The sequence below is a fragment of the Propithecus coquereli genome, unplaced genomic scaffold, assembly GCF_000956105.1.
Source record: "Propithecus coquereli isolate 6110/MARCELLA unplaced genomic scaffold, Pcoq_1.0 Scaffold209, whole genome shotgun sequence".
Lineage (NCBI taxonomy): Eukaryota > Metazoa > Chordata > Mammalia > Primates > Indriidae > Propithecus > Propithecus coquereli.
In genome coordinates this window covers 4,754,985-4,778,870 of record NW_012145967.1, presented here as the reverse complement: position 1 = coordinate 4,778,870, position 23,886 = coordinate 4,754,985, and the positions used below count along the sequence as shown (strand labels likewise).

Below are 23,886 nucleotides of genomic sequence, written 5' to 3'. Positions count from 1 at the left end.
CAGCTGTCAGCCCTCTGTAGGGACTGCCTTCCTGAAGAGACTAAGTACGGCCCCCAACGCTATGCCTCCTCCAAGGGAAGCCCACTCCAGTGACTGATCCACAGGGGCCTATAATGTTCCACCCCCTCACCCCAAGGTGGGACATCAGAAAGGTTGTGCAAGCTTCAGAGCTCCCTGTCGGGTCAGTGAGGGCTCCACTGAGGCTGCATCGCTGCCCCACTTCTCCCTCTCCCCAGCCTGCTCACTCCTTCCTTTCCACAGGTATTGACCCCGAGAGCGCCTCATAAACGTCCTGCACACTCGTGTTTGTTTCAGAGGCTGCAAGGCTCCCGGCCCAAGCAAAGCTACAGGAGATTTCTACAAAAATAGATCATCTCTCGCTTAAACAAATTGTCCCAGATAATACAAAAAGGCAGAAATCTACCAAGCTCATTTTATGAGGCAAACCAACTAAACAAGGGGAATATAAGAAAAAAGAAAATCACAGCAAATATCACTAATAAATAGAGATACAAAATTTCTAAGTACATATAGCAAATCCAATCCAACAATATAGTAAAAAGCCAAAACATAATGATTAAGTAGGGTTTATCTGAGCAATGCAACTGTTCATTTTCAACATGGAAAACTATATAATTTCCTACATTAAGAAATCAAAAGAAAAATGCCATATAATCATCTCAATAGATGCAGAAAAGCACTGAACACACAATCATTATAAAATCACAAATAACACTTTCAGAAACTAGAAATAGAGTAGAAATTCTTTTACATGATCAAGTCTGCACCAGTATAGAAAGTTTCTTAACCAATAAGAAAATTGTGTAATTTTTAAAAACAAGAAATTGGATGAGAGTGATTCTCAGATCAGTTATTACAGTGGTTCATAAATCATCAAGGAGCCAAATACCTTCCATCTTTTCTCTCTGCTACCCCTGGATAGTTGACTTATTCTAAGGCTGGTCCCCTCACAGTCGCATGGTGGCTTCAAGGGTTCCAGGCATCTACTACAGACTCAGTGACATCCAGCTCCACTGTCTGTTCTTGTGTCTTTTTAGAGTGAGAGAGTTCTCCCAGAGCCCTCAGGAGGCTTCCTGGTATGGCTCAAGTTTCACTGTAGGGTCATAGGCCTACCCCAAACCCATCACTGACCAACACAATAGGATTACGTGATTGGCTTAGATTAATTCAAATTTAGCTCTGCAGAGCAGTTAGGGTTATATTTTCTAAGGTGTACATTGGACAACAAAACTTGAGTTTTACAAACCAGGAAGAGTGGAAGCATGGATATTAGGGACTGTTGGGCAAAGAAATCCTGAACACACACCACTGGTGACATGAGATACAGATATGCAATGTGTTATGGGGATAAACTCTCTAGTAGGGGAGTAGCAGAATTTACACAGTCCCGTAAGCTCTTATCATCCCACTCCTTAAGCCAACTCCCAATTAGAGGCACACTCAGCCACTATTATGATATCAGGACAGTGGGAGCGGCAGTGGTCTCTTCCTTGTCTAATCTTCTATAGTCTTCAGTAAAACTCCAAGAAGTGGTTTCCACTGGCCAAAAAGGGCTGCAGAACTTGCAGACAGTGTTGGATAGCATCCCTGCCTGTGTTAAATCTTGTGTGAAAAGACTAAGTACACTTTCTTCTCCTGGTCTGAGATGTTGTTTCAATTGTGCGATCTTGGCAAGATTTATAGGTCATTCCTGGCTGTGTATTTGGCTGACTTTGTAAGTTCAAAAAACAGGGGTCACAGTGCACGTAACCACTCATAAGTCTGTGCACTCCAGTACTGAGAACAACCATAGCAATTACACAGGTTGACAAAAGAATAGCCAGTAAAGTCCACACACACACACATATAAACACACAAACACACACACACATATCAAAACAGCAGCCATATATGTGGCTGGCAGAGGGTACAGGTCCTGCCCCAGTCCTTGTCCCAATCATCCCAACTGCTTGCTATACAAGGGTCCTAGGCAGATAAGATAGAGGCTGTAGGATACACTCACGTCTCCCCAGCTCTTATCTTCTCACAGTGTAGGCTGGTGCTATGGTTTCGATAGGGTTTGTTTGGCCCCACCAAGTCTCATGTTGAAATTTGATCCCAATGTTGGAGGTGGCACCCGGTAGAAGGTGTTTGGTCATGGAAGCAGATTCCTCATGAACGGCTTGGTGCCATTCTCTAGCGAGTGAGTGAGTTCTCACCTAGTTCCCAGGAGAACTGGTTGTTGAAAAGAGCCTGGCACCTCCTCCTCCTCCCCCTCTTGCTTCCTATCTAACCATGTGATCTGCACACACCAGCTCCCCTCTGCCTTTTGCCATGAGTGAAGCAGCCTGAGGCCCTCACCAGAAGCAAATGCTGATGTCACACTTCTTGTATACCTGCAGAACTGTAAGCCAAATAAACCTCTTTTCTTTATAAATTACCCAGCTTCAAGTAGTCCTTTGTAGCAACACAAATGGACCAAGAGAGCCAGACATAGACTGTATGTGCCAGGGCAATGCTCCTGTGGCTGAGCCCTACTCCCATAATACTCTACATATTTTTAGGGTCAGAGAGGCAAAGCATTTCTGTGTGGCTATGCCAAAGAGGGAGCCCCCTAGTCCAGGAAGCAGCCTTGTTAGAAAGGGGGAACCTCAGGAGTCCACCAGGTCTTAGTCTGTTCAGGTGTGCTACCGAAGATCTGCTAAGCCAGCTCTGTGCTCAGCTACCAGGAGGGGGAGGAGATGAGCCCCTAGGTCATCAGACTTACCTCTCACCAAGTAGGCAATCACTATTACCTACCAAATCCTCTGCCCAATATCTTACTCGATGGTGAAAATTTATAGTCACATTAAATTCTGGATAAACATAGGATTTTCAGTATCGCCACTCTTCATCATCATATTGGAGATCCTAAACGATAAGCCAACAATGACAACAAATGGGGGGAAAATGATTGAAACACATGGTGAAAAATTGTCCTGGAAGATAACATTGTACAAAACTCAAGAGAGTCTATTGACAATCTATTAGAAATCTGTAAGTTACTAGATCCAGGGTCGACATACAAAAACCAATAGTCTACACACCAGCAAGCATCAGTCATGACACGGACTAGGAAATGGCTACTGTTCATGATAAACCTACAAGCTTTCTGGGAATAAGCCTAACGAAAATGTACAAAACTATCATGATAAAAACATATTTCAATTGAAATGCATAAAATACAACATTAAAAAATGGAAAGATATACCATGTTCATGAATATGAAGTCTCAACATTGTAAAACATTTAATTAAGTATACTTTAATGTAATTCCAATCACAATTCCAAGAAGTCATTGCGCTTGTCAAAGTTACTTTAAAATGTATATAGTCCAACAAGAAAGTAAGATTCCCCCTGGCACTTATTAAAATGCAGAGCAATAATGGCAAATGCTCACATAGTGTTCATTATAGCTCAGGCACTGTTCAAAGAGCTTCATACTTACCACATTCACTAAGACATCTGGGCGTCACAGAAGGACCTGCCCTGGAAGTGAGCTGATTCCTGACAGACTCATGCAGCCTTGCGTGAGGCCTAGGGCAAGAGAAGGCTGTCAGACAGGTTCAGGGCACCTGCAGGTCAACGAATTCCATCTGAAGAGCTCCTCTGGACTCAGCGCCAATTCTGGGTCTTCAAATGACAACAGTGCTGGTGCAAAGTGCTAGATGTAAAGCCCTGCTGCTAAAATAAACACTCAGAAAATAGGGCCCCCATTGCTTTCTTAACTCTGAAACTCTGTCTGCTTCACAGAGGTGGCAATAAGCTCACTGGAGCAGCAGAGGAGGGAAAAAACATCAAGACACTTCTCACCCTCATCCTTTGGATTTTCAATGTCACCGCTCTTTCTGTCCCGAGGCCGCAGGTTCCTTCACATGCAGATCAGCTAAGGTGGTCATCACAGAGCCACACACAGCTGGTCACTGCCTCCGTGCATCTATGGGAGGGCTTGGCACCTGCTAACACAGCATCTTGTCAGGAACTGCCATATTTTTCTATATTTAAACACTTTTTTAATGAGAAAAGAACAAGACGCATGGAGATGAGAGTTTTCATTTCAAAGCTTCATGCACACGCAAAAGATGTTGTAATAATGATTCCATACACAAGTGTGAGAAACAAAATATTAAGAAGGACTACAGGGTTGTTACGACTCCAAAATAAATGGTGAACTGTACATCGCCCACAGTAAGTATGTAATTCATGTCTGATGTTTCCTATTGCTGCCCAGGACACAAAACGAGAAACTTATAAAACGGGATAATTTTTTTAAAAAGAGAATTTTTTTTCAATGGTTCAGTTTTCAAGCATGAGCTTTTGTTATCTGGGTCTTAAAATGGAAATGCATCTATTTTGCTTTAAGAACCCTGAGCACAGAGTCACTTAAATGTGTCCTAAGAGCTTTCAAACCAGGACCAAATGCTACTCAAGAATTAAAGAGGCAGCATCAGGATGATGATACAAAACTGGTCTGAGGGGGCTAAGACATACTCATTTCCCCACACGGTCCCCACCTCCCCTCCAGGACACCCTGGGCCTTAAAGGGCTCCTTTATCCTCACCTAATAGCTGACATTCATCGAGTGATATTTCTCTGCATAGGTAATCAGAGATCAAAGAAAAGGGAGCTGCCTGTACAATACTATTAATACAAATACAGGCCAGTGAAATAAAGAATCGAGTCTCTTTTAGACAGGGCAGTTCAAGGCAATGATGGGGCATCCTATAGAACACTGGTCCTTAAGAAGGAATACTTCATTAAAGCATTCCACAAATATTTGTCCAGCACCCATTGTGTGCCAGGAATAGTGAGTAAAAACTGAGGCATAGTGGTGAGCAAAAACAGCAAGAAGGGAGAGATGAGGTCCCTCCTCTCCTGGAGCTTACAGAGAGGGGAGAGAAAGACAACAGATACAGAAAAGTTGCCTGGGAATAAACAGGGTTGAGTGATAAAGGGCAGTGTGGGTGGACAAAAGACAGGTCAGCCAGGAATGAAATGTAACAGGAGGGCAGCCTCCGCAACCCGGCAGTGAGTGTTCCAGGGAGGGGTGGCTGGTCCTGTGGCCCAGGGTACGAATGCCAAGTGTGCTGAGTGCACTGGAGGATGGGACAGGGTGCCGCGGGGGCCAGAGGGAAGGAGTGGGGATTTTATCTGACATTCAACAGGAAGCCATTCACAAGTCTCAGGAGAGGGTGTGGCTTGATCAGAGTTCTATTTCTAAAAGTTCACTCCAGCTGCAGAAAGGAGAGAAAAGAGAAATAATGAATGAAAATAAGAAAACTTTGGGGTCTATGGTTATGCTTCAGGCTGGAGAGAACAGGGGCTGGGGCTGGGGTGAGGGCAGGGAAGACTAGTAAGTGAATGGACCTAAGGGGTTTTAGAGGCCAGAAGCAAACAGTCATGTGCTGGCTGGGACTTGGGCACACAGGAAAGGAAGCAATCCTACGTGTGCCAGCGATTGGCCCTTAGCAAGCTAGTGAAGACAGAGGGGGTGACAAGTTGATGAAATGAGGCAGGGCATCCGAGTGGAGCTGTCAAATAAGCAATTGGATGTATAAATTTATTATCCTAAGAACAATAAAAGTGGGTGATGCAGCCAGGAACAGATGCCTGGGCCTCTTCCTCTACCATTTCACTTCTGGTGGGTTTAACCCACAAAGAGCTGAGGATTTGAAATTCCTGCTTTAAAATACAATGTTCTAAAGCATCATTCCCTGCTTTTTGCTACCAAACCATACTAGACAGATGATGTCCTCACGTCTGTTACGTTGCCGTGGACCCGACAGGGGCTCGCTATATTGACAGCATGGAGAAAAGAAGGTTATGCCCTGGCATTCCCTGGAGTGCTGCTCTTTTCCCTTCTCATGTAAGAAAGCGTATGCAGATATGTGCAAGTAAAACTGCTAGACGTAAAACTGTTTTACTATATCATTTACATATTCAGGAAATTTTCTTATTAGTAACAAATTATTTGATGCAATTCAAAATTGACCATCTCCAGAATGGCCCACACAGCATTACTTAACCAAATTCTGAAAATTCTATTTCTATCAATTAGTATGATTTTGGTTACAAGTAACATAATATTCAAATAACAGTAGCTTATACAGTACTTATCTCACATAAACAAGAATCTGGACGTCTATGACAGGAGAGTCAATGCACAGGAGCTTTGTATCTTTCTGCTCAGCCATCCTTGGCAGCTCCTGGGTGGTCACATGATGGCTCCACGCATCAGTCCTGTGTGACAGTATCTCCAGCAGGAAGACAGAGGGCAGGGGCAGTGAGGAAAATCTTCCCCAGAAATCCCTAGAAGGTTTTTCCAGAACCAGGTCACTTGCTCACCTACCAAGCCATAACTGCCAAAGGGTAATATGCTTACTAAATTGGATTAGACCAATCATGATTCATCATTTGGAGCTGAGCACATTGCCACCCGACAAAATCATAATTCTGTTAGCAAGGACAAAGGGAAGAGATCATTGAATGGGCAACAATGTTGTTGTCATCATAGCCAATTCAATAACACAAGGAAAAGGAGAAGTAAGATAAAAATGTTGAAAAGTAGCATACAAAGTGGCACAATTTGCAGATAAAAGATTTAAAAGACAACTAACAAACTATTATAATCCAAGCCATTTGAGGCCCCTAGAAGCAGTGGCTCTCAAACTTAGCTGCAAAATGGAATCACCTGAGAAATTTTAAAGTCTCTATGTCCATCAGAATAGCCAAAACAGTTTTGAAAAAGAACAAAGTCAGAGGATTCACATTTCCGATTTTAAAGCTCATTACAAAGCTACAGTAACCAAGACAGTGTGATACTGGCCTAAAAACACATATAAAAATGAATGGAACAGAACTAGAATCTACAGATAAATACATACATTTATGGTTCATTAATTTTTCACAAGGGTGCCAAGACAACATGAAGGCAAGAGAATAGTCATTTCAACAGATGGGGTAAGATAAATGGATATCTACTTTCAAAAGAATAAAGTTGGACCTAAAAAGTAATTCAAAGTTTACCCTAGACCTATGTGTATAAAATCTAAAAACTCTGAAGCTCTTAGAAGAAAACATAGGAGTAAATTTTTTGTGATCTTAGATTAGGCAATAGCTTATTATATATGATACCAAATACAAGCAATAAAAGAAAAATAATAAACTGGACTTCATAAAAATTTAAAACTTTGGTACTTCAGATGGAACCATCAAGAAAGTGAAAAGAAACCCAACAGAATGGAAGGAAATATTTACAAATCACATACTTGATAAGGGACTTGTATCTAGAGTATATAAACTCACAACTCAGCAATAAAAAGACAACCCAGATTTTTAAATGGGCAAAGTATTTGAAAAGGTATTTCTCCAAAGATGGCAAACAAATGGCCTACTGGCACAGGAAAGATGCGCAACATTATTAGTCATCAGGGAAGTACAAATCAAAACCACAATGAGATACCTCTTCGCTACCACTAGGTTGGTTAAAATCAAGATAACAGCTAACAATGCTGGTGAGGCTATGGAGATATCAGATACCTCGTATATTCCTGGTGGGATCGTAAAATGGTATAGCTAATTTGGAAGACAGTTTGGCATCTCCTTGATATGTTAAACGTAGAGTTACCATATGATCCAACAATTCTACTCGTAGGTATTTACCCAAGAGAAGTGAAAACATATATTCACACAAAAACTTGCACACAAGTGTTCACAGTAGCATTATTCATAATAGCCAGAAAGTGGAAACAACCCAAATGTCCATCAATTAATGAAAGGATAAACAAAATGTACTATATCCATACAATGGAATATTATTCAGCCAAAAACAATGAATGAAATACTGGCACATGCTACAACATGGATGAACCTTTAAAACATGCTAAGTGAAAGAAACCAGTCACAAAAGACCACGTATTATGCGATTCTTTGTATAAGAAAAGGCTGTTGTCTACGGCCATACCACCCTGAACGCACCCCAATCTTGTCTGATCTCGGAAGCTAAGCAGGGTCGGGCTTGGTTAGTACTTGGATGGGAGAAAAGTCTGTTAATGAACCGGCAGGGGAGGTTCTCTCTGTTGCTTGCTACACAGAAAGCCAATTACTGAGACAATGCGGATTGTCAAAGAAGAAAGGATTTATTGTGGAGGACACGTCAACCAGGAGGTGGGAGGAATGGACTGCTTCAAATCCACCTCCCTGACCAAGGGTGTCAGGGGTTTTTCTGGAGGTAAAATGAATAACGCACTAAGTGAACATCATTACATCTTTTGGGCAGAGTGCAAGGAATACAAGCACAGTGAGAAATCATGCAAGTGCATACATCTCATGATCAAAAATGGTAGATCAGTCCCTCCCAGGGTAGGGATTTTAGTAGTATAATGAGCTAGGCGTTAATATTGGTAATTCTTTCAGCCTTGTGTCCAGGTAGGATGTGGGAAGTAGGCTGCTCAGCAGGTCCTTGGGCACAATCTGTGCTGGGATGTCACTTATCTCATCTTCTCCAGACAAACAGGTGTTGTAAGGCTTTGTAGTTATCTCATGGCTGCAAGGAGGTTCCACATTCCTGGGAAAGAAACTCAAAAAGGAATGCATCAGTGCAACAGAAAGCTACAAAGTTCTGGTCAGCAAATATACTGGCCTGGAAACTTGAAATATAAGAAAAACTATTTTAAACATAGTTTTTAAGAAACTATTTTTGTTCTGTCTATTGTAAGAAAAACTATTTTAAAAAATATTTTCTTGCTTATGGAGCCAGGTACAAATCCAGAATAGGCAAATCCACGGAGACAGAAAGTAGATTAGTGGTTGCCAGTGGCTGGGGGAGAGGAAATGGGGAGTCAGTGCTAATGTGTCGGGGTTTCTTCCTGGGGTGATGAAAATTGTCTAAGGTTAGGTAGTGGTGATGGTTGCACAACTTTGTGAATATCCTAAAAGCCACTGAGTTTTATATCCTAAGAGGATTAATTTTACGTTACATGAATTTTATCTCAGTAAGTTCTCATTTAAAAAGAGGGAAAAAAACTAATGAAGTGAGCCTGTCACTTCAAGTATAACAACTGACTGTAGTTGTTGTCAATGATAAAACTCAAGCTTTCAGTTAAAACTTAGTATTTTGGAAAATTTGTGCCCACTATCCAGTAGCTTGATAGCTTCTCAAATCTTAAATTCTTTCTCTGTGGGATTAGTGGTGATATTGATAACTGAATGTTTTCATATTGGATAATGAAATGTTGAAGATCTGCATAATTCAGTGACCTAATGCATAATGTTACAAAATCATGATTTGAGTAAAAGATCCATGCAAGATTAGACCAATGGATTTTAATATAACTGTTCAGCATTGTTCTAGGATGTGACTTAAGCAGAGACTGGAAGGAGGTGAGGGAGTAAGCCAAGTAGGTAACCTGGGGGAAGAGTGTTTCCATTATTTTGATTGACATATGTGAAGATCTAGCCTCACACAAATATGTAACTGGAAAAAGGAATATCTTAATAACCTTTCTAGATAATTATGATCGATATTCTTCTTTCATAGTACACCAATATTTTACAAGTAGTTTTTTAAAGCTACTCGGAGGCTGAGGTGGGAGGATCACCTGAGCCTAGGAGTTTGAGGTTACCGTGAGCTATGATCGAGCCACTGTACTCCAGCCGGGGTGACAGAGTGAGAGTTTGTCTCTAAAACTAAGTAAATAAATAATAAATTCATAAAGATAAATGTTCATACTCCAACTCAGGTAGAGAAATTGTAGTTTCTATAATTTGATCTGGCATTCCACCAAGGCATGAACCTCAGGTTATCAGGGAAAAAACACCATCACCACCACCACCACCGCCACCATTATACCCTCCTTAAGGTTTCTCCCAGTGCTATCAGATGAGCATATTTGACAGTCCATATTGCCCGGGGCCCTGAGAGGCCATGAAGAGGGAAGGAGGGCCTGGCAGCAGACGAGCTGTCCCTTTTATAGACAGGACTGCAGCACCACTCTTCCCATGCTTGTTTATAGGTATAAAGGGAGAAATATTTGTAAAAGTGCAATGTGATGATTTTCCCTTCAGCCTCCCACACACATGAATTTTACTCCAATTTACCCAAGAAATCCATTTATCTGTGGGAATATCAGAATTTGTTTCAAAAGTAGAACAAAGAGAAATAAAGAAGTAACAAGCTGTTTGTTATTCAGCACTAGGATTGTGCAGAAGAAAAATGAGGTCACAGATCGACTATTGTCTTAAGAGAAGATTTTCCAAATTCCTTCATCTTTGCCCTTTATTTATTAAGGATTTATCCATGAGGCCCCAACTCCTAGTGCTTTCCTGGATGGTAGGAAAAGTACCATTTCTGACTGGGGGAATCAGGTATGCTCCACAGAAGTGGTTCTCACCCTGAGGAATTCTGATCCCCAGAGGACATCTGGCAATGCCAGAAGACATTTTTGGTTATCACAGTTGGGGGTGGGGTGCTGCTCACCCCTAGGGAGTAGAGACCAAGGGATATTGCTAAACATCCTGCAATGCACAGGTCAGCCCCCACCACAAAGAATTATCTATCCCCAAGGACCAAGAGTGCTGAGGTTGAGATCCTGCTTTATGGTAAAGGTTCTCAAAGCGGGATCCCCAGAGCAGCAATAGGAGCATCACCTGGGACCTTGCCAGAAATGCAAATCCTTGGGCCCCAGACACACCGAATCAACAATCCCGGGACAGGGTCCAGCAGTCCATGTTTGAACAAGCCCTCCAGGTGACTGTGCTGCACACTAAGGTTTATGGAAGGACAAGGCTATGATATGGGAACGCTTCTGGGCTTTGGGTGACAGGAGAAAGAGAAGGAAGAGAGGGATGAATGGAGCTGAGCTGCCATCTGTACTGCTTCCTCCTCTGTGGGCTTCAGCTGAGACACAGGGTTGGGGTGGGGCAATGAAGGAAACCCCTGAGCAGGCAGCTCTTGCCCTATGACCTGCTTGGACTGTGGAGGACCTTGTCCATGTGGGCAATGCTGGCCACTGGCATTTACAGGTGCAGCATGCAAGGGGTGTACTTGTGATCTTGACTCTCTGGGCCAACCGAGGTCTGGTAGCCCCTGTGCAATGGCCTCACCCCAGGTCCCGTGGGAGCTCACCGAGCTTCTGGGGTCTGGCTGGATTCCTTTTGGTCTTGGCTTGGGCTCCCTTTTGTAGCACCCGATGCAATGCCAGCTGCCTCTATGGCGACACACTCTTCCAAGCCTCACTGAGAAACTGTGAGCTAACCCAGAGCCTGTTTATACCACACTGGGACCTGTAGTGGCTTGAAAGAGTAAAACTCCAAAGGTCTTCCCTCTGCCTGTCCATGCTGTGCCTCCAAGTGGATCACCCCAGGGCCTCAAATGGCTCTCTCTGCCCTCTGTAATGGCTCAGAAGGCTTGGGGCCATCGGCAGGAAGATGGCAGCAGGACAGGAGATCAACAGGGCCATGAATCAAGTGCCAACGATGACAAGGAAAGGCAGAGCTGGCTGCCATGAGTCTCAAAGAAGCAGGGCTTGCCCCTGAGTATGGAAACCCAGTGGAATGAAAAGACCACTGAAAAGTAAAAGTAAAACACTTTTATTAAACACTGAAAGCACAAAGTATATATGAGCTTCCTGACATTTCCTGCATTAACTTTTATATTTTATTTGATTTCTTGAGAAGATCACTTTTGCTTCAGATTTACACTTGTGAGGTCAAATATTCTGAGCATCTTCTCATTTTTTTCAATATTTGATTTGGGGGTCAAACAGCTTTTACCATAGCAATATTGCAAATGTACACATTGGGTAGGTTTATCTTGTAAACATCAGAAAGAGGTTTGCCAACTGAAGCCACAAGAGGAAGGTATGGGCAGGTTAGGGGTGAATGGCAGACCCCAGCAGGGCTTGGCACAGACGGAGAAGCCAGGGCAGTTCGCGTGACCTGGGTGTCAGGACTGACAGCTACTCACGGCACCACTGTTGAAATGACTCAGCTCAGCCCATTTCCCATTTCCATACCAGCGAGACTCAGTATCCTGGAGAAGAAAGTATGACTGGCTTATTACGTATCGCATGCCCACCAAGGGAGGGAGGAGAAGTGGCAGTTTGGTTATCAGGCCCAAAAAGATTCTACGGGAGGGACGGAGGGATGGCCACTCTCCAAAAGGATATCTGAATGCTGCTTGCAACAAAAGGAGCTGGGGCAACTGGGGCTGCAGGCAACCGGTGTCACTAGGAAGGCACAGGAGGTCTGAAGCACGTGGGCCCAGACTGTAACTGGTCCATGCATTCTCTGGCTGTGGCCTCCCAGGGAGGGTACTGGGGAAAGTGCTTTGGAGTTATCCAACATGGCAGCAGGAGAAAGGGCAGTGGGAAGATTGATGCATTTCAGAAACTGCAAGAAGTGGAGGGTGTTGGGATCGGTATACAGTGAGAAAGAGATCCCAATATACCGTGGAAATGTCTGGAAGGGAGGTAGAGGGAGTTGGGTTTAGGCTGTTAGAGGAGGTTAGTCAGGTCAACTTCAAATGGGCAGCCAAAGAGAAAGTTTATCTATCGTGCCAGGCAGGGTCCTGGTAGATGGTGCACACCCTGCCTTCTTTGTGTCTATCTCAGCTAGAAAGAGCCAAAAGTATTGTCCAAGATGCCGCAAATGACCCTTCAGAATGCCATACCTAGAAAAGGGCTCTTTATGAACTGGATCTGTAGGCCACCTATCAATTCCTCAAACACGACGATCTGTCAAGAAGAAGGTGGGGTGGCCGTGAGATTCAAGTTCTGCCTCTGAGGCCAGACAGAGTCCATGGATGTGGACAGGGAGGTGTGGGGTACTGTGGGCGGGGTTCACCTCATTTGTCCCAGAATGAAGCCATGGTCCTGGAAGGTAAAGGGTCTCCTGGGGACCTAAATTCCAGTAGCGTCCTAGGTTTTTTCCATTGATGAAAACAACCCCTTTTGTCCAGCCCTGAAAAAGAGTGGAATGGAGGGCTAAAGACCCAAGGGGAGAAGACGCCACACACATGAACATACCCCTCATACACCAGACACACCAAATCACAGGTATGCCCAAACAGGATGGATGACCAACCAAGGCCTGGGGTGGGGGGGCCCGAGAGTTCTGTGCCACAGCCGTCGGCCTCAGGGGGAGGGCTCTGCTTCCCACCATGCCTCCCATGTCTGTATACCATCGGCTGTTCATCAAAACATGCTGGGCCCAAAACATCGATAGCGTTGTAGAATTTCAGGAGTGGCAGCAACTGTGTGTTGGCATCCTACTTAGAACCTCCCCACCACGGGCTGCATGGTGGATGATGTCTGGGCACTACTGGGCAATTCTCCTCACGCTCCCCATGCAGTGGCTCCTCCAGCCGGCCCTGCAGTACTCCCACCCCACCCAGGTAGCACCGGGATCGGGCAGCCGCCTGGATGGCTTGTAGAGTGGCTGAGGGCCCTGGTATTCCCTCACACACGGCAGAGCCCACGCGCCAAGGAGCCTTTTTTCTACAGGTCCTTTGGGGATGGAAGTTTGGGTGGACATAGACAGGAGAGAAATGGCACTAACCTCCAGTTTTATGAAGGTGTCTTTGGGCTCCCCAACTTTCAGGAAACCGAGGAAGAAGGCAGGGCCCTGAACTTGGTATGAGACTGGTTTCCAGATCTTGGGAATTATCCTGAGAGATAGTCAAGGACCAGGAGGATGGTCACACCTTTCTCTCTAATGTGTCATCTATGACCTAGGAGGTGAGCCTCTTCCCTGGAGCCTGGTGCTCCCCTCCCCTCAGTAACTGCGGGGTTCGTCTGGATAATCTCTGGGTCCCTTCCCTCGCTAAATGTTTACCATTTTTGATCCATCACCTGGAATTAATGGTCAGGCACCCACCTTTGTATTAATTTTATGTTCATGTCCAGGCTGTAAATTGTAAATTTTCTTAGTGGAGAATTGTCCAGATAGATGTCCCCAGTTAAACCTGCAGGAGAGGACAGAAAAGGTGAGTGAAGAGGCAGGAAGGGGTGGCAATGTACAGAGCTGTGGCCAGGGCTCTCCCTGAAGGAGACAGCTTTTCTAGCCTCATCTGGCTGGAAAGGTTTCTGCAAAATCCTACACAGACCTCTCTGTCTGAGTGCACACCTCTCAGAGAGGGGCCTGTATCCTCCACATTAACAGCGGAGAAGGCACTGCAGTCCCTGCCAGGTCTGGCCAGCATGGGGGCTCAGGGAAGCCTAAGTCTCAGGTGTGTCAAAGCATTGAGGGGAGAAGGAAGGTGTGTGGGACTCTAGCCAGGAGCACTGGGGCTGGGAAGGACAGCACAAGCATTGACTCCAGGGAAGGAAGGAGCAACATCCCTAGGGAGGGACCCTCACTGTTTTTATTCTCCAGGGCCTTCTCCTGAGGGAGCCATTCTCAAACCCCTCTCTGAAGAGGAAGGGTAGTATACTGGCTCTGACTCGGTAATGAGAAAACACACTTGGGGAACTGAGGAGAAAGGACACTGTCATCCTTTCCCAGCAAGGCCAGATGTCATCATAGCCTCCACGTGGTTGTCTTGTGGCTGAGAGACCCTGCTCTCTTCCAAACCATATGCCTGTCCCTCACTGCCCTCAGCCTGCGGTAAGGGTGGCAGGGTCTGCATTCGGTAGCCCACCTTTCCTCTCTCTGTTGATATCCTTCCCATAGGCAAGTCGGCCTTGATTCTCCACCAGGATCCTCAGGGAGTGGTAGTCCTGGTAGCCCTGTCCGAGACAGACCAGCACTCTTCTGCAGACCGTCTAGGTCTCCCCTGGAGCCAAGACTGACCTGCAGGCAGGCCTCAGGGCCTTCGGACCCCCAGATCCGGGCCAAGTGAACCCCCAGGCTGCCACTCCTCCTGCTCATGCCCCACCCTCCTGAGCCAGGCCTTTCAGGGAAAGAAAGAGTCACTTGTACATTTTAGCAGAGACTCTACTGGGGCCAGTGGCCAACCCGGAGTTTTTTGAGCAGCAAATATCCAAGGTGGAAAAGCTGTGCTCGCCTAAAGCAGAGGTACCTGTACCCTGGAGACACACACAACTCTCCCTCGTCCCTGCTGGGCTCCTCTGCCAGGAGTAATCCCAAGGGCAGGGAGGAGAGAGGGGCTATCACAGGCCCAGCCACGGGCACACCCGAGTGCAGGGCCCGACAGGCACTAGAACTATCTGTCCATTAACACTGGAGTATATACATTTCTCATAATATTCAGATGATCAGTGGAGTGATCCAGGACTCCCACATGCTGCCCATTCAGAAACACCTGCCAAAGAAAGAAGAGAGCGACATTAGGTCCTCATCAGGAAAGGGAGGAGACAGACCTTGGGAAAGGCAGGACAAGGGCATGTCGAGGGGAACAAGGAACTCTTTGTCTCCCCAAATTCCACCAGCTGACCACATGTTCACAAAAACAGACTGTATTTAAAGTAGCCAGGGATGCATCACGTGAGGTGAAGTCTGAAGAAGGGTGTCCAGACATGAAACCCAGGCCCCAGCTCCACTGTAGGGCAAGGAGGGGGAAATTAAAAAGGCCTGCAGGGAATGAGGAAAAAGGAAACGTAGACAATGAATAGACACCGTGAAACAAATGATGGCGGAGGGAAGGTGTGAGGACGCAGGCACGGCAGCCGCGCAGGTGTCAGCCTGCCTTGCCCCCATGGGTTCACCTCTGCAGTAGATCCTGTTCTGCTGGGGATCCCCAGATTGTCATTTGGAACAAGAATCTGCTGCTGCCACCGCCCTGCCTGGTTTTAGGGATCATCTGAACATGAACCTGTTTCTTTTCCATTCCCTACAGTGTTGCCTCAGCCCTAGACTAAGCCACCCAGAAGACTCCGCTCTAGCCATCAAGACCAGATAAGGATAAATAATTTGCTTCTTAGAGTGTTTAGCTTAGATCACAATTTTTCAAATAAAATGACTTAGAAACTATAACAAGAAAAATCCACAATTATGAAAAACATATAAATGTTATTATTATACAGAATACAGAATTCATAGTGTAAGCTTACCAGAGTCTAATCACAGGCTGATATATTCTATTTACTGAACACTTGCTGAACATTTACTGAACACTTGCTGTATGACTCAATATCTCACTGGGCAGGGGTCACCTGGTTAAAATACAACCCTGAGCACTGAGAAATGCAGACGGAGAGTCACACAAAGCAACGATCGGAGCACAACGCCTCTGCTACCATGGAGCTGGGGACAGCCCACCCGGAAGCACTGCGGAAGGAACGGTGAGTCCTATGCACTGCAGAAGCCAGGCCACCCCATGGACCGGCGGACAGGTGGCTAAGGACATCACCAGCAGTGGGTACAAGAGAAGTGGAGTGATGAGGCTTTTACCTGGGAAGAAACTCCAATGGCACTATGAGGGGGGCCTTCAGCAGGGAAGAGACGGGGACAGAGGATGACAGTGCATAGTCTGAAACAGAATTGAGAGGGTGTAATAATAGCAGAAGCGACATACCGGGATGAGACTGAGATGACAACAGCATGAGTTTTACGGGAACAACTTAAGTAAATGCTGCACCATGCAGGGGCCAGGTGGGATTAAGGAGTGAAGAAAGGGTGAGGGGCGCACGAGAGCAGCATTGCCAGCTTGGGAGGCTGTGAGGCCACCAACCGCTCTGAGGTTTCCTTAGGAAGCTCATGCCAGAAGGAGCTGGAGAGCCGTGGAACAAACACCACGTGAAGAGGAATGTCCAGACACAGCAAAAAATACGGGTCTGCAGCTGAGGAAGGGAGGGAGGGCTGGAGTCATGAGAAAAGAGTCCTTGAAGCCCTTGAGGAAGATGATACAGAGTATGAAGAGCAAGAAGATTCCACCAGCAGTCGGAGAAAACAGCTCTTGCTGTGGGTGGGATGGGAAGCCGTTAGCCGGCTCTGCGACGCTCCAGCTGAACAGCATTTGAAAGTCATTTAACTCCTCTGGGTTCTCCTCATTTGCAATACATATCTCAGGTGTTTTAAGAGTTAAATGAGGCCGGGCTGTGGTGGCTCACGCCTGTAATCCTAGCACTCTGGGAGGCCAAGGTGGGAGGATCACTTGAGCGCAGGAGTTCCAGACCAGCCTAAGCAAGAGCGAGACCCCGTCTCTACTAAAAGTAGAAACAATTAGCCGGGCGTGGTGGCATACGCCTGTAATCCCAGCAACAGGAGGCTGAGGCAGGAGGATCGCTTGAGCCCAGAAGTTTGAAGTTGCAGTGAGCTATAAGAATGCCACAACACTCTGGGCAACAGAGTGAGACTCTGACTCAAAGGAAAAAAAAAAAAAGAAAGAAAGAAAAAAAAAACTGAGAAAAGCCAACAGTAATATGCCATGTAAATGTTAGGGATTGATATGCAATAAGTATAGGGACTATTTACGCTCTTCTCAGGTCTCCTTAAAAAGCACCCTCAGGTCCCCTAGAGTTTTACACACCTTAGGCAAAGTGTAGCAGTAGCACATGTACAAAAGATTTCACTGAACGGACAGGCATTAAGAGACAGTAATAATGTTTTGAAGGTCAAAAAGTTTTGGCTATCATTTAGACAGTCCCCTCAACAGCACAGTTGGGCTATGATCGCAGACAAATGCCCCTGAGACACGCTCATTGCCTCCTACCTGAGCACGATCCCGAACATGACCCCTTGAGGAGAGGATGCCTCCTTTGGAGATGTAAGTCTCATACAGTGTGTACCCATAGGACTGACCACTCCCCTGGTTCACAGACAGCATCTCCATGGAGACTGGCTTGGCAGACTTGATTGGCTATGGCAGAGACAGGAGCGAAAACCAGGCTGAGGTTGAGGCTGGACAGAAGAACCCCAGAAACCCCCACCCAAAGCCCACCTCTCCAAAAGAGTGGCCCCAAGAGCCTTGCGAACAGGAGTATAAAAAAGGAATATGCAGTGATGATCATCCTTAAGCATGGCACACAAATGCCCTTTTTGTTTTCCAAACCAACCTCAGATTTCCCTGGGTGTGCTAGTCAGTGAGGCATTTCTATTTTTCAGATGGAAAAGCTGAGGTCAAGAAAAGGGTGTGATTTGTGGGCCTGGCTCATCAATTCATAGTGGAGGCTGGACTGGACTCCCGAGCACAGGAATCCCACCCCAGGGTGCCAGGTTCTGCCCATTCATGGCCTTTTCTTTTCCTTGTTTATACTACCAAGAGAAATCACTGCAGCCCAGGGGCTAACTGGCTGTGATTATTCATACATCTGCCTATCTAGCACGACCCTAAAGCACCCTGTGTCTGTTTACCCTCATATCTACTGGGCCCCACCCTCTGGATGCCCACAGAGGTTTCCAGTGCAGCATCACCCAAACCGCACTGACCACAACAATTCCCATCCCACTCTTTTTCCTTCAAGAAGAGCAACACCATCCATCCAGGCAAAAAAGTAGAAAGCTCAGGCAATGTCCTCTCCCTCCTTTTCTCCCTCCTCCTCCTCCTGATTAGATCCCTGCTATGTCAGGTGACATGTCTCTATATTCCCTGTGTTTTCTGTAAATCAATAGTTAGATCTAGATGTTTGATGGGATTAAAGGTAGGTTTTTATTCATTTGTGTGCAAGTATACTTCACAGGTGGTGGTGGTGTACTTCCTATGCCTCATATCCCAGGCACGTGATGGCTGGTTGTTTCTGTTCTCAAAATTGATCAGTGGGTTGAGGTGTTGTGAGTTCTCCTATTCATTTTCAACCTTCCCTTCAGCCTTTTACCTCGTGGTTTCAGCAGCCATTGGCAATTATCACCAGTCTTGCATCAACCAGTCATCACTTCCTGTACAGTCCAGCTCTAAAATATGTGTTTAGTCCTCCTTCATTCCTACTACGTAGTTCAAGTTCAGGAGACTGCTATTTGGTTTCAGTGCTCTAGCAAGACCCTACCTAAATCTGCCCCCCACAGCGCTACCAGAGAAATCCTCTGAAACGCACAGCTGCCCCTCTGACTCCTGGCCCTGCTTTGAAATGACTTCCCATAACTTTCATGGAAGCATCCACACTTCTTAGCATAAAAACATGACCCTTCAGAACCCCCTGGAGAAACAGACGAATCCAGGTCTGTGAAGCCATCCCGCCGGAAACATCCTGGAGGACCAAAAAGCAAAGAAGATACCAAAGTCTGTGGGGGTCATGTTGAAGGGACACAGGAGCCAGATTGAAGGGGCTCACCCTGGCCTAGGAGGGGACAATTTGAGCATCAAAAATGAGACTGCAGTGGGATAGAAACATTTTAATGTGCAAATAAATTCATCATTCTGATGAAAGAAAATACTTGAATTTTTGTCCTGACTTTTCCATACAAACTGTCCTTACTTTAGGGTAATAAGATAATTGATGGAGGAAAGTTCTATACAGAAGAATTCAAGTGAATGAGCACTGAAGGAATTATAGAATTAGAATGACATTGTTTCCAAAGCGTTTAATGAAATACTGGGTCTGGTGATAATTGCCAATGGCTGCTGAAACCACGAGGTAAAAGGCTGATGGGAAGGTTGAAAATGAATAGGAGAACTCACAACACCTCAACCCACTGATCAATTTTGAGAACAGAAACAACCAGCCATCACGTGCCTGGGATATGAGGCATAGGAAGTACACCACCACCACCTGTGAGGTATACTTGCACACAAATGAATAAAAACCTACCTTTAATTCCTTCAAATATCTAGATCTAACTATTGATTTACAGAAAACACACGGAATATAGAGACATGTCACCTGACATAGCAGGGATCTAATCAGCAAAACCAAACCCACAATGCAGAGAATTCTAGAGTATAAATAATACGGGTTTTTCAACAAATAAATGGAATAAAAAGAAGGAAAAAAAAATCTTCAGGTCAAAAGAAACATAAGAGATATATCAATTAAATGCAATGGGTGATGGATCTCATTTGGATCCTGATATTAACAAATCAATGCTACAAAAAAGGTATATGATAACTGAGAAATTTCAGCACTGGCTATTTTATGATTTTAAGCAGTGATGCGCTAGAGCCAACTTGCACTAGTTCGTGAGAGCCAACCATGGACACAGCTTCCCAACTCTGTGCTCAGTGTCATCATGGTAGCAGCTTGAAAGTAGCCACAGTGGGAGGATTTACGCCATAGAAATGGGCAAATACTACTAATCAGAGGTTTTTCTTCTAGAAAGCCAGTGGCTAAACATTTCCCAGCAAATCTCTGATTTTAAGGAACTATTATTATATTACCATTACTATTATTAAGAATAATAATGATTTTATAGTTACGTATTTTTTAAAAAGCCCTTATGTTTTGAGATCATATTGAACTATTTACCACTAAAATTATATGATGTCTGAGGTCAGCTTAAAAATAATCATGTAAAAGGCAGGAGGGCAGAGTAGGGTAGAGATGGAACAACATCAGCCTTGTATTGATAAAGCCGAAGCAGGCTGTGGAGCCCCTAGGGGCTCACCACTATTCTCTCCACTTTTTAAAATTCCCTGGGAAAAAGTTATAAACACAACCACAAAGGCCCTCCAATGGGTGCCTGGCTTCCTCCCACCACTCTCCCTGGACCTTCCACTCCGATCCTAGCTGCAGAGCCCCAGACGCAGTTCCCTCCTTGCCTTACCCCTGGGCACTGGGTCTGCTGCGCCCCTCGCTCGTTTCCCTCTCCCCTCCTCCCTGCTGTCTTCCCCCAGCTCCCATTAAGCCTCCAGGTCTCACAATCACCTCAACTGAAATGTCACCACGGATCCTGTGACGTCCAGCATTCGACTGTATCTCTATCAACGGTTTAATCCATACAGGATCCTACGAGGCACTTACAATTATTAGCCTCATTTTGCAGATGAGGAAACTTGGCTGGAGTGAGGTTAAATGATTCACAGCTGGTAATACTGGGGCACAGATTCAAACCCAGGCAGTCTGCCCCCAGAGACCCTGCTCACCGCACAGCGCTGTTCCCTCCACCGCGCTGCGCCACCTTCACTCTGCTGCCATGAGACCTGCACCCCTCTCCTCTCTACTCGCTTCTCTTACTCATTAGACAGGAAGTTGCCTAAAATGATGTCTTGATAATACAGTTCCCCAAACAGTAACATTCAGTAAGTGCTATATGAATAAGTATGCAGTTTTTTTTTCCTTGGCCAGCGATTTTCAAACTGTGTTCCCCCGAACCCTAGGGTCAAATTAGAAGTGGCACATGGACTGTCCTAGAGAAGGGATGGCTGGCCCTTAGGGAGGAGGAAGCACAGAGCTACAGATCTACCACGACTGACTTAGTTTATGTTTTATATTTATGTTTTATATAGCGAGCTTTGCAGTAAGTTTGGAGAAAGAGTCCCGCGACTAAAACAAAAAGTTCACTATCATTGCCCTACTTCAATGTACCTTCATTCTAACCATCTTTGGAAGGCAAGGGGTCTCTTCCCAGCTAGGTTATGAAAGGGAATCTTCCTAGTATCCTACAACGTTTATACTATTTCTTCAAATTCAAATTTCTGAATTCTTATTCTGAATTGTAAAAGTAGAGAAACGAGAACTGCTAAGGGTTGTTTCTGTTCCCCAAGAACTTACTCTCTGTTCTTTGAGCTAAGCCTTTCTCTCCTCTCTCTTTTCTCCAAAGACTATCTCATGTGTCTATGCCCAGGAAATGCTCACCGTGTCCAGGTACGGCAGGATTTCCCACAGTGACACGAAGTGTAGCAGCGTCACTGACTTATATACAGTCTTCTGCGTATGGTCTGGTTGGATGGACATGGGAACTTCTGCAATGACAAACAGGTGGTTGGGCCATTCCAGGATCCTCTCCCACACCCATTCAAGGGCACCCTGCTATCTCAAAGCCAGGAAGAGTGAAGGGCCCAGTCACAGGGCACCACTCCCCAATTCCAGGAAGAGTCATAAGGCAGGGAGTGATGGAATGAGATTCCTCTCATATCCCTAAGCTCTGAGGTAGGTGCCCTGCCACCCTGGAAAACAAGGCACATCAGTTCCACCTGCGGGTCCAGGAGTTCTCAACCCCGGCTCCTCAGCAGAATCTCCTAAAGCCCAATGGGAAAATACATATGCGCAGATTCTACCCCTCCTTTCCCATTCCAACCAGGACATATTCATCTAAGAGCTCTTAGAAGGGCCTGGAACCTCTGGTCTCTAGAAGTTCCACAGAAAATTCTGATGTACATCCAACACAAAGAAACATGGCCCTAGTGTTGGGTACTAGAGAGCAGCCCCTGTATCTTGTGCATGTTTGAAGCCCCAGTGCCTAATGATAAAATAAACTGGAGCAAACTGGGTATCTCCCAAAAGAATCTCCACCCATCTCCTCACGCTCCTCTTCACAGGACAGAGACCACTTGAGAAGGCTGAGCTATTGTTTGGATTGAAGCCGTTGCTGGATACCTAAAACAGAGCTAAAATACTCCTGGAATGTGATATACTCAGGCGTGTATTCTCCATCTTCTGTCAGCAGTGCCCCATAGTCTGAAAAATACAGAGAAACGTGTCATTTTCCCCAGGAAAGCCTCAGCTTCAGCTTCTTTCCCCAGGAAGAGATGAGAACTTGGTACTGAGCAAAAGGATCCTTAATACAAAAGCTTTGGGACAGAAAACTTGGCATTAGAAAAAAAAAAAAAAATGCCACTTCATAGTTAATCCAAACTAGGAAACTAGAAAGCTTTCCAGGGCTTTCAACAGGAGGTAAACAGCACCAGACCATGGGTGTCTGACAAGCTCTGGCTGACAGCCCAAGGCTCTCTAATCCAGCGGTTTCTCCTTCCCATTCAATTTCCAGCTGAACTCCTTCCTTTCTTTCACACTTGACTTCCCATTTGGTCTCTTAATAGACTCGTAGACTGGGGAGGATACATCAGTTGATACCCTGGAGCTATCAGAAGATCCAGAGTTTCTGCAGGAAACTTGTAAGAACAAGGGCCTGTGCAGGGGAGAGACAAGATTAAGCTACCAACTTCTTTGCTTGCCAAGTCCCAGAAAGCCTAGATTCTACTGGTGAATAAATTCTAGTACTGTCAAGAGGAACAAATATCAAATCCTCAATCCCTAGCATATGTTAAGGGCAAAACAGATGAACAGTTTCAGAGATTATCCTCAGAGGCCTACCCTAGGACACTCCAGTCTCAAATGGTGGGGTAACCTTGGTAGGAGACTATTCTGGGGGACATGTACTTGCCATAGCTGGTGACCACAGGGAGATAAGTGTCCAGAGATGCAGCTCCGCCCATGAAGCCAAAGTTGGTGCCACCATGGAACATATAGAAGTTGAGGGAGAACCTAAGCTTGAACATTTCACGCACGTCCTTCATTAGCACTGCATATAGGTAGGAAGAAAGGGGGAAATGGAAGAGTGTGTGAGAATGTATAGCCCTTCGTGGGGGGCTAAATCATCTAGACCTAAACTATTCACAATCAACCAATATCTCATGCCCAGAAAATGTGTGGGATTAGCCAGAATTGACTGAGAAGGATTGGTAGTTATTCCCAGTAACATTTTCATAACCCAAAGTCATTCATTACTTTCTCGTCTGAGTTTCACATTTTTGGGAGATATTTTTTCCAGCACACAAACGGCATGTATCAAACATTTGCTTGTGCCTCTTTGTCTTAGGTAAATATATGTCCAGTTTAGTGTTTCTTCTGAAGCACTTAGCACTTTTAACAGTGACTGATCTGAAATTGTGACACCAGGAACATTCACCTTCATATTCCACTTTAAAGATCACTACAATTCACCAGGGAGGACTGCAGAATTGGGGTCAGGTAATCTGGGACCAGATAACATTCTACTTCTACCCAACACACTTTCACTGAATTTCCCTGCCTGTCAGAACAAATCATTCTATTTACTTTAATAGCCTCCACAAAA

At 45.3% G+C, this 23,886-nt stretch overlaps 1 protein-coding gene across 1 annotated transcript in view; it reads right to left on the bottom strand.

Annotated features, from left to right (window-relative positions):
• The window catches only part of LOC105810320 (beta-galactosidase-1-like protein 2), a 74,771-nt gene that overhangs the window by 22,063 nt on the left and 28,822 nt on the right, over positions 1-23,886 (bottom strand). The window contains exons 10-18 of the mRNA XM_012644276.1: positions 22,407-22,487; positions 21,666-21,772; positions 17,651-17,797; positions 14,678-14,765; positions 13,915-14,002; positions 13,597-13,705; positions 12,883-12,999; positions 12,710-12,773; positions 11,812-11,879 (exon numbers count right to left, since the gene is read on the bottom strand). Coding sequence (XP_012499730.1) covers positions 11,812-11,879; positions 12,710-12,773; positions 12,883-12,999; positions 13,597-13,705; positions 13,915-14,002; positions 14,678-14,765; positions 17,651-17,797; positions 21,666-21,772; positions 22,407-22,487 — 869 coding nt within the window. The remainder of the gene's footprint in view (positions 1-11,811; positions 11,880-12,709; positions 12,774-12,882; positions 13,000-13,596; positions 13,706-13,914; positions 14,003-14,677; positions 14,766-17,650; positions 17,798-21,665; positions 21,773-22,406; positions 22,488-23,886) is intronic.